The sequence below is a fragment of the Parasteatoda tepidariorum genome, chromosome 7 (genome assembly GCF_982258835.1).
Source record: "Parasteatoda tepidariorum strain Cologne lab strain chromosome 7, Ptep-v5.0, whole genome shotgun sequence".
NCBI lineage: Eukaryota > Metazoa > Arthropoda > Arachnida > Araneae > Theridiidae > Parasteatoda > Parasteatoda tepidariorum.
Genome location: NC_141761.1, coordinates 54,513,140 through 54,524,721, shown reverse-complemented (window position 1 = coordinate 54,524,721; position 11,582 = coordinate 54,513,140). Strand labels below are relative to the sequence as shown.

Below are 11,582 nucleotides of genomic sequence, written 5' to 3'. Positions count from 1 at the left end.
CTCATTAATGCAACACAGCCACAATCACCAGAAACAAAAAAGCAGTAAACTTTTAATATTTAATTATTCACATCTTACGAACGAATCATTAATAGCAGAGTTTGGAAACGTGAGTAATTTGCACTGAAGTACAATTATTATAATTATATGATTAAGACTTTAATTTGGATGTTTTTGATGGACTATTTTTGATAATTTAACGTAGTTTTTTCTATTAATCACTCATTTTGTTATGTAAGTCATAAAAAGTAAAATAACAGAGAATGAAACAAATAAAATAACTGGTATAACTTTGGAAATTGCAATGAAATTTATTAATTTTGTCAATTTTTTGAGTCATTTTTACCAGCAATCTGGATGTCAATAAATAATATTATTTTGAGAGTATACCATTTGTTAAAGAGATTTTGCAAGCCTTGGGTTCAGAGATTTTACAAAGCTCATGTCATACGTGTTTCCGCTTTAATCAATGAGTCCAGAACATGCACTGTTAGAAGTAACAGCAAAAAAATAGTTAAATAATATTTTATTTAATTGTTTTAAATATTTTATTTAATTGTTTTTAATATTTTATTTAATTGTTTTTAATATTTTATTTAATTGTTTTTAATATTTTATTTAATTGTTTTTAATATTTTATTTAATTGTTTTTAATATTTTATTTAATAGTCAAGTAACATTTTATTAAAAAAAAAACAATCACATAGCAATAAATAAGTTGGTATTCAAATTGTTAACTGCGAGAAAAACATTTTATTAACCGATTTTTCCTAGAATAATTCAACAACCTTAATTTCATTGCACCAACTACACCTACGTAATGAAGCTACTTATTTTTTTTGCAGATGGGTACATATTTTAACCAAGAGGGCTAATCTGTCATCTCTTCTCCAATTCCCTTGACCGAAAAAGCGTGGGTTCGAATCCCAACGTTGACACTGCGATATTTCCTCCATTCCCTTCATTACATGAAGGGTTTCCAGTGTCTTGCGTTCCCCAATTAGCAACCCTGGACTGTTTTTGCACTGACTTGGCATTAACAATAAATAAAAATAGCCTAATAAAACAGACGATAAATAAAAATAGCTTAAATGGATAATCTGAAAATATGAACTGTAAATGTTTAATTATTGATAAATTAAATTAGGCTAATATTAATCGGCTCAAATTTAAAACATATCAAGCCTAACATGTATTTAAAAAACAACGTAAGTATTCTCGTATATCAAGGTGAATTCATTCACATTGAATGCAAGAAAGACAGTAATGAGTAATATCAATACCAATGTTATCTGCTCGGATAGACTGTAAGAAAAAAAAAATTAAATATTGCGCCTGTTTGCTTACTTGATAAATAAAAATCTTTGACCAAGCAGTCTTTTTTTATTTAAAAAGAAGTCATTTTTGTTTTTGCTAGCAGCAGGCTTTTCCCATAAAAATTTGATAAGGAAATATTTAAAAGAGGCAAACTTCGCTATACAAATTTATAGTTTCAAAATTTGACACACCTTGAACCTTCAAATATGAAGATTGGTATTTTGTTTGCTGGCTTGTTGTCCGTTGCCTTAGCTGAAGTTATTAGTCTAAGTCCTGAGCAGACAGAAGGTAATGTTTTGTTTTCTACAATTTTTGATGATAAAAAACGTTATTAAACAGTTTATATCATAAGACGAATCTAGAGTATTGGGCAATTTTTATTAACAATTTGTACAAGAGGTAAATGTGAACTAGTTTTCTTTTTTCAGCTAAAAAGTGCATTTTCTTTTTTTGCGTTTCTTGATATGTGTCTACTTAGCAGCAAAGGAAAAAAATTGCTTAACTACAATTTTTTGAGATCTTTGTTCGGTTAAATTATAGTTTAATATTAGGATGTTAAGAAACAGCTGACATTTGCAAAGTGTAAACGGTGTTGAAATGCTCTGTAACAATTTTGAGAAAAAGCTGGTAAGCCACTTGGATCAAGAAGAAACGTGTCTGCATAAGTTGGCATTTCAGCGAAAGGCTGCGAGTCCCAATTTTTATAAAACCCGAATTGATCAAAATTCCTTTGGTGGAATTCTTAGCTATTTTGGGAGAATCGCTAGTTATTTTGGGGGAATTCTTAGTTATTTTGGAAATATTTAATGCGGAGAATGATATATTACGAATATTATGTTATGAATTTGATATTACGAATTAATATGCTATTAATTTGTTCATAATGCATATTCTGTAAATGAATATAAAAAGTTATTAAATCCTAGTTATTTTATGGGAATTCCTAGTTATTTTGGGTTAATTTCTAGTTATTTTGAAGGGATCACTTGTTACTATGAAAGTATTAAATACGAAGAACGAAATATATGAATGATATTATGAATCTGTTTATAATGCATGTAAATGAATATAAAAAGTTTTTAACTCCTAGTTATTTTGTTTGAATTCCTAGTTATTTTGAAGTAATTCTTAGCTATTTTGGGAGAATTGATAGTTATTATGAAAGTATTTAAAGCGAAGAATGAAATATGTGAATGATAATATTTATTAGTATATTATGAATTTGTTCATAATGCGTATGGTGCAAATGAAGGTAAAAAGTATTTAAATCCTGTGGGAGAAAAGTTTTCTAATCCTGTTATTGTGAGAGAAATTCTAGTTATTTCGGGGAAATTCCTAGTTATTTTGGTAGAATTCCTAGTTATTTTGGGGCAATACTAGTAACTTTAAAACTATTTAATACGAAGAATGAAATATATGAATGATATTACGAATTAATATCTCATGAATTTGTTCATAAAAAGCATATGCTGTAAATGAATATAAAAAGTTATTAAATCCTATGTATTTTTGGGGGATTCCGAGCTATTTTGGGGGAATTCTGAAAGCATTTAATACGAATAATGAATGCGTTAATGACATTACGAATTAATATATTATGAATTTGTTCATATTGCATATGCTGTAAATGAATATAAAAGCAAATTGTCTTAAAAACAAACTGCTATAAACGTTGATAATAGCTATCAGAGAAACGTTACTACTTTATTCTTGAACTTTGTTACTTCATTTTGAATTGATATACTTAGTTCCACCACAAAGGCGAATTTCTCCTGGAATACTTCATCCAGGAGTTCCTAGTCTTCTGGATTGGGTTCGAATACGGACTACTACTATAAAGACTACGGAATTGATAATATATTTATATATATATATATATATATATATATATATATACACATATTAGAGACAATTAATAAAATTACATAAAACTTTTTCGCAATAAAAAAGAAATAAAGATATCTTGTATCGTGCTTTTAGTCATTTTTGCTGATCTGAGATAAAGTAAATATGTAGCAATTAATTTCCTAGTTAAAAAGTTATCATCATTAGAAAAAAAAATTTATATTCAGCAAGAAAATGCGATTTTGGCTTCATATTTTGACTAAAATCGAAATTAAATAATAGGAAGTAGCTTGATAAATTTTTAAATTTTATATTTTAGAAGCTAGAAAGGCTCTGGAAGATCCAGATTTATTCGATGGTGACATGATTGGAGTTACTTACGTAAGTATTCGAAAGATACTGACTGAATGTTGTCACCCTCTTATAGAATGTTTTTCCGAAAGTATTGCACCAAGGAGAACTGAGAAAGTCATTGTATGAGTGCTTTAAATGCAAAGGAAAGCTGAGAAGTTTAATTATGAATACCTCCTAATTGTGAAAATTTATCTAAATTTAAAATTAGTTTTAAAAAGTTATAATATTTTTTAAATTTTTTAAGAACTTAAGCTGTGTAAGTGTTGGAGTAAAATTTTAAACATTTAAAAAATATCGAAGTATTATTTGCTTTCATGAAACTGTGTGTTTTTTTTTATATTATGGTTTTACACCATTTTCATATTTAGCATAAAGGTCTCTAGAAAAAGATAAGCGAAACTCATTATAAAAGTCATGAACTACTGCCAGAACTAGTCAGAACATTATTTGTAAAAAATCATTATTTCGCTGTAAAATAGAGTTTTTGAAAAAGAACTTCAATTACAAGACCCATATTTCAAAAATATTTCATAAATTAATGATAAATAATAAGTATATTTCATAAATTAAAACGCACATTTCGCCAGTCTGCACTTAAAAAAATATTAATAAATAAATTTCGAAGCAAAATTTCTCGTTTGATGCAAACTCTTATTTTGAATTTCTGCCACACAACTGTGTGGCAGAAATTCAAAATAAGAGTTTGCTGTGTTGAAAATTGTAGACATTTGAATAAAACTTTTATGGCGACATTAAAATCTTTCAATTTAGTTTTAAAAGTGGGTACAGCTTCATGTACATCCAATTTAAAGAAATCTCGATTTCAAATATTGGTTATTTAAATATACTAAATTTATTAAAAAATTCAGTCAGTGTTATAAAATGCCTTCTTTTGAAAAGTCTAAGCAAAATATGCAAAATATGTATGTATTATATTGAAGAGGTATGTTTATTTTTTCTCTCAATTTAATTTTTAAATTATTGTTTCTATATTTTTGCTTCATATATCTATAATCAAGTTAAAAAAAATTTAAATTTCTCTCATAATTTTTTTCTAATTAATTTTCCAGTTCATTCTAATTGGGATTATGTTGTGTTACATGTTAGAAATTATGTTTTGTTAACTACTGTAGATATATTATACACTGTTAGAAATTTCTCGGAAAATGGTTAAATAAAAATCTATTTAAATGTTATTTTACCATATTCAAGCAAAACAGTCAAATAAGAATATATAAGATGGTATTCAAACTGTTAACTGTAAGAAAATATTAACTGTGAGTCCAGTATTCCCCTTTTTTACAATAGGCAAAGTAAACTAATTAATCCACGGTTCGTTTGATAGAAAACTTTTCACCACAACTTAATTCTAATGCCCTTTAGTTAACTAAAAGCCTTGCTCCAATGTCTAGATAAATCTCCTTTTTACTGTTTTGAAATTATGACAGTTGCAAATGGTAAAAAAAAAAATCCCGTATAGTTTTGTATTCAGTTTTTTTAACCATACTAACTGCAAACGGTTTCAAACTGTAAAGGTAAAAAAATGTTCTTTACCGTAACCTTTACGGTTAATTGAATGGACAGACTGCTGTCTGTTATTTTACTGTAATTTTAATATGAAAATTTTAAAAGTTTACTAGCCGATTTAAAGTTGTTTTAAGCGCTATTTACAGAAATTATTTCTTCTAGGATGATGAAAGAAATGCTATTGTTGGCGAACATTTGAGATGGCCAAATGCAGTTGTACCTTACGTTATAGATGACGTTTTGCGTAAGAATTCTTCTTTGGTTTATTGTTTATTTATTTTTTTATTTACTCGTTCAATTGTTATTTTTAATCCAACAGTGTCTTTGGTCTCTTTGTGCAGACAATATTAAAATACATCATGTGCTTAAAGATATAAGTTGTTAGATAAAATTGACAAAAACTATTTTGATGTGTATTTTTTTAAATTTTGTCCGTAGAAGCTCGTTAGTACTCCATGAATAATTTAGCTTTTTTTTCCTTTTCAAAATCACCTCAGTACCATTTGGTCGCAATATCCAGAAAATAACTTTTAAACTTGTTCAATTGCTATTTTCATTAATGATAATTATTTAAATTAATGTGATTTTGCATTTTTTGACAGGTGTTTCAGTTGTTACATTGAACGCTACATTTTTCTGAGATGTTAAATAATTACTGTAATTTTTTATCCTTTGTTTTAGTTTTTCGCTGTGCAGTTCAAAATTGGCATTTTTCAATTCTATGTATTTTTAAATTTCAATTTTTTTAATTTTATTTATTGAACATTTATTTTCCCTGTATTTAATGTTAGTACATTTAATCTAATTATAAAGCTAAGCATCACTTTTGCTAAAATTCAATTATATATATAATATTTTATAATTCCACTGAAAAATATAACAAATATGCAAAAAGTGTTTTTCATTAAAACCATTTAAAACAAATCTCGAAAATAAAGGAAATATGGACTCATTGATGAATACTTTAGGAAAAGCTTTTTATTTTAAAACAAAAAAATCTTATTAAAGCTTAATACTTTGCAGTAAATTTCAAAATTAATGTAATCAACTACAAGTATTTTAATATTCATAACGGAAGTTATTAGGAAGAAGAAATTAAATAAAACTTATCACTAAGGCTAATTAGTTGAAAACTTTCAACGGGCCTATTTAATGCTTTTTTTTAAACATTTATATATTTAAGGCTCTAAATTATGAACATTTTACAATTTCATTTTTGAAATTTCAAATGTTTGAATTGTTGACATTAAGTTAATGCTTTTCTTAAACAAACAGATCCCTAAGATTTCCATCTGCTCAGAAATTTTGCATTATGGAAAAGTTATTAAGAAAAGAAATAGCCTTGTATTCAAAAATTTTTAGTCATCCCAAATTTTACATTCAACCCCAATTTGACATTTTAATTGATTTTTTTTAAAATTTTAACAAGATTACTATTTCATTGCTGTTCAGTTATAAAATAATTAGGGAAAAGCTGTATACTGTCTTATGAAATATATTCCCTTCTCCAAAATGTTCAAAGTATGTTCCTCCAAAATCTATCACGAGAAAAATTTATGAATTTTCTGAGAGGTCAAGGAGGATATATACTTGGCTAGAATTTAATATTGTTCTCTAGTCTACAAAGGCCTTGTTTCTTGTGAACTTGTTGGGGCTGTATGGAATGTGGTTAAACCCAGGTTGATAGGGATGATCGGATTAAATTTTTTGATTTAAACTAACATAGTAGAAACTTCCTGATCAAATTGCGGTGAAAAGTACTGGTACTCCGGGTGCCTGTACTTTCTACCATAAAGTCCATCTTTAAAGGTACATGTTTCGGGACAAAAAAATCTGATATACTGTAATTTTTACGGTAATAATTTGAGTAAAGGTAGCTTAACTCTGACCTACCCCACAGGGGATATCCGAGGAAATAATTATAGTTAAATTTTACGAAGGAAATTATTATAGTAATTCCGAGGAAATAATTATAGTTTCCGAGGAAATAATTATAGTTAACCCCACAGGGGATATCCGACGAAATAATTATAGTTAACCCCACAGGGGATATCCAAGGAAATAATTATAGTTTAATCACTGAATCACTCTAATTAAATAAATATTACAGTTACAGTGTACGTTAAGTGCTGACCTAACCTACACTGAGACAAAAGTATAGTCAAAACTACTAAAACATGGTAAAATTCACATTCTTTCTGGCTCTATGGGACCACCAAAAAGTTCGGTAAATTATATCGATGTGCTTTGGTAATGATGTTTCTTTGATTTGGTAATGATGTTCTCCATTTTTACCGGATCACGATACGGGACAAAAAAAATCTGATATACCGTATATTTCCACGCAATAATTACTGTAAAATCACTAGCATACTCTAATTAAATAAATATAACTTTAAAAATTACGGAATAAGGTTTTACGGTTAAAAATGGATTTCAGGGTAAGATTAAATTTACGGATAATGCAAAGTGTTGATAAATCCATAATTTGATCAGAAATTTCTTTACTGTGTAGGCAGTTTTCTAAAGGCCCCTATTACTTATGAATCGTAGGTATAACAAAAGTACATAAAAGAAAATTCTTTCTTATATTTTTTCCCCTTTTAGTTAAATATGAGTTTTTGGTGAAGGACATAGAGAGAGCCATGGAAGAATTTCATAAAAATACATGCATCCGATTCGTCAAAAGGACAGACGAAAAAGATTACGTTCGATTAGTTTGGGGAGATGGTAAAAGGTAATTAAAAATTTGATATATTTTTTTAATATAAATAAAAAAACACTTTTGAATTTTAAAAGAAAATTGTGTTCTTTATCACTTTATATGCTTCTTTTTTAATTCAAAGAATATGAGTTAACACTTCATTTAACTGTTACTGACCCTTAACATTTAAGGTTATGTGAAAAGATTAACTTTTAAGATTTTTAAAAATGTATAATTGCGCAAATTAATTCATCATAAATGAGGGATAATGTAATTCCACTGTCATTACAGCATAATTAAAAATATGTTGAAAATGTAAAATAATAAATAAAGTTAAAAAAAAAAAGCGTAAAGTAAGACTAAGAATATTGGAACCTTTTAGTAGGAGGAACCTTAACATTTTTGTCCACCTAGTTTCCTAGCGAGTTCGAGTCTTTATATCAAAAATTCGAATTTAATAGACAATGAAGTCTTAAACCAATTATGTTTAAAAAAATAAAACTCCATTACCAATTTAAAAGCCATCAGCAAGAAATTAGTCGTTATTTTAAAAAGTTATAAAATTAGAATGAACCTTTTCTCATTAAATTCGCGTTAGCTCTTTAAAATACCGTGTATTTAAATATGAAATATTTTTAAATAGAAAAATCTACCAAATGAATGGTTTAAGTACCGTATATTTTGGTAACTGCGAAATATTGGTAGTCAATATTTTTTTGCCAGGAATGTCTTTATCATGCGTTAATTTTACCTCATTTTTTCCGCTGTAATTACATACTATCTATTAGCTAAAAACATTAATTTTTTAAAAAATCTGACAGCAGTTGTCTGTAATGACTTGCGATGCTTAATTGTGTATGTCATAGCCATTACGTTTCTGGTAATGAATTGAAAAATAAACGATAATTAGCCGATATTTATAGAACATGCTATTTTCGGTTTTTTTAAAATAAATTTTGGCTCACATTACAAATAACACTTCGACTAAAATTGTAAATTAAAGTATATTTGTGCAATATATTATGAAAGTAAATAATTATAAAATATATAAAATTATGGCATTTCATAAATACTGCAGGTAGGAGAGTGAATTACCATTAAAAAGTAATTGTACAGCAAGCATAAAAGTATATTTTCTGTGTTTTTAAAAATATGGAATTTCTTAACTCTTACAGCTGCAGCTCTCAAGTAGGTAGAGTTAATGGTGAACAGATGCTTAATCTAGGTAGAGGTTGTTGGTATAAAGGAACTGTTATTCACGAATTGGGGCATGCTCTTGGATTCTATCACGAACAAAACAGATCAGACAGAGATGATCATTTGATTATCTACGAAGAAAACGTAAAAGAGGGTGAGTGGTTGGTAACTTGATATATTTTGAATCCCAAGAGAACGTGGAAAAATTTGTTTGCTTACAATGAAGAGTGATCATTAAGAGGTTAAGATAAAATAAAGCTAAATTTATAATTTTACCAACCATTTAATTCTTAAATTTGAAAATTTATTTTATTAAGCAACATATTATTATCAGGAAAAAATGTAGTAGTTTTTTGCAATTTTAGTAGGTTGATAATATGCATCTTGATTTGCATATAATCAAGTGATAGCGTATTACTGATAATATGCATAATACGCTATCACTTGGTCTATTTCATTAAACACAAATTGTAAGAAAGAATTTCATTTTGTGATATGGCGTGTTTAGCAATGAACATGTAAAGGTGATATTCAAACCATTATGGTTGAGTATTAAAACGTGAACGGGAATCATTAGACCTAAAATTATTCAGTTATGTATTGCGCATTGTACAGCAGAATATAAACTGATAGTTTCTCTGAAAAACCTGACATGTTAGTAGCTGGTTGACGAAAAAGATAAGCAAATATTTTGTGTTTGTTTAGAGTTGTTAGCAATTCTCTGGCATGTATTTTCTTGCTTAGATTCGATTTCCATCCTCACCTCGTGTTATCCATGACCATGTTTCAGAGTTTTGATCAAATTTGCTTTTTACATAGTAGTTTAACGACAATCATCTATATCTAAGAGAGTTTTTAAGCTTTCTGTCAAGTTTACTTGCTTTTTCATTACCTATTACCTAATTTAGAGTTAATTGTTTCTTGTTTTCCCCCTTATTTTCAAAATTAAAAAGTCCTGTTTGTTATGGTCTTCTGAAGTTGAGTGTGAATCTGAATATAAGTTTGTGTTTATGGTAGTTGTTGTGTAATCGTTGGTTTTCTCTACAAATATACCCATATTTTAGATCTAAAGATGCTTATGCTAACTGCTATTCTGTAGCATTTTAAAATAGCTTAATGCCATCATAGCAGATTGCAAAGGAGAACATAGTCCAAACTTGCTCATTAATTGTTCTGCTGGGTGATATAGTTGTTTTAGAGGCCAAAAATATATAACGGTTTCCATAAGATTAAAGTCTTTAAATATTTTTGCTTCTATGAGGTTAAGAGGATTTATCCATGGTGATTATTATTGTAATATATGTTCATTTTTTATTAAGCACTATTCTTTGGGGTTGTCAGAAACGTCAGTTAAATTTGTCAGTGTTCACTTACGATGTCTTGTCATTTGTTAGTGTTTTTTAGTGAGCAAAACCAAGTATGTGCGTCACAGTTTATTAATATTAGCACGTTTGTTTAAATATGTTTTTGCATTTCCGGTTAACTTTTTATGTTTTTTATTAGTGCTTAAAATCCTGTAATTGTCACAATATGTTAGTCAAGATGCTGCAACCAAGTTAACTAAAAATCGAGCTTAAAATCAAGATAATCCAATTCTAAAGTTCGTTTAATAGTTTAACCTGTTAACATAATACCATGTTTTCTGGAAATTGCTGATAATTGCTCTCGAAATTGCTTATACACATCTCGAAATGGGGTGTGATACTTACAGAGAAGAGGTTGGCAAAAGCTATCTTTTTCACTGTTAGTCAATAGCGATATTTAGCATTCACGATAAATGAAGAATTCGTCTGAAATCGATTTCGAAATCAATAGCAACCAGTCTAATCATTAAATGTATTTATCAGAATTCTCAGATAACCTGGTCTTCTGAGATAAATCACTTTGTACATTTGCATCTTAAGTTTATACCTTTTACGTTATTTATAGTACTGTTAGTATATATGGTAATTAGATTTTAGATTTTAATTGATTAAAAAAATTAATCATTTAAGGAATTTTTTTGTAATAGAAAATGTGAATAATTCTTAACGCTTAACAATTTGCTTCGTTTCGCAGATCAGAAAAAGAACTTTATAAAGCTAAATCCGGAAGAAAATATTCTATATAATGATTTTGACTATGACTCCATCATGATTTATGGCAACAAAGCCTTGTCCAAGAACGGAAAAGACACCATGGTGGCCAAAAACGGAAGGACATTGGTAGACCCTTTTAATAAAAATGAAATGACCAAAAGTGACATTGAAAGATTCAAAAAAATGTACAAGTGTGCTTAATTTCTTGCAAAATATTTTTTGCAACTGTTAAAACATGATGAATAATAAACAGTAAAGGGAATAATTATCTTGATGTATTAATACAATTTATTTTGTTGTATTGCGTAAAATATACTGTATATATTAAATTATCTGTGTTACGAAAATTAAGGAGTTGAATTGATTATTTAGAAAATTCGTTTATTTGAATGGCTGTGATAACATTTTCATACATATAAATACTAATATAAATTTTAAACTTAAATGCACATCATAAATTTTTTTAAATTAATGTAATGACATTATTATCACATCTAAAGTTTGACGATAATTTCTTGAGGGATTGTTAATTACATCACTAAAATTTGACAATAGTTTCA

At 27.7% G+C, this 11,582-nt stretch overlaps 1 protein-coding gene across 1 annotated transcript; it reads left to right on the top strand.

Moving 5' to 3' along the window:
- Positions 1–1,498: 1,498 nt before the first annotated feature.
- On the top strand, positions 1,499–11,369 carry LOC107446540 (astacin-like metalloprotease toxin 5). The gene is made up of 6 exons (XM_016061217.4): positions 1,499–1,605; positions 3,482–3,543; positions 5,206–5,287; positions 7,651–7,780; positions 8,923–9,098; positions 11,003–11,369. The coding sequence occupies exons 1-6, from the start codon at positions 1,524–1,526 to the stop codon at positions 11,221–11,223; spliced, it is 753 nt and encodes a 250-aa protein (XP_015916703.3). The 5' UTR covers positions 1,499–1,523; the 3' UTR covers positions 11,224–11,369.
- Positions 11,370–11,582: the final 213 nt, after the last annotated feature.

Coding starts and splice junctions, on each gene's coding strand:
- LOC107446540 (XM_016061217.4), top strand. CDS start 1,524: ATGAAGATTGGTATTTTGTTTGCTGGCTTGTTGTCCGTTGCCTTAGCT. Junction 1,606..3,481: donor AAGTCCTGAGCAGACAGAAG/GTAATGTTTTGT, acceptor TTTATATTTTAG/AAGCTAGAAAGGCTCTGGAA. Junction 9,099..11,002: donor CGAAGAAAACGTAAAAGAGG/GTGAGTGGTTGG, acceptor TTCGTTTCGCAG/ATCAGAAAAAGAACTTTATA.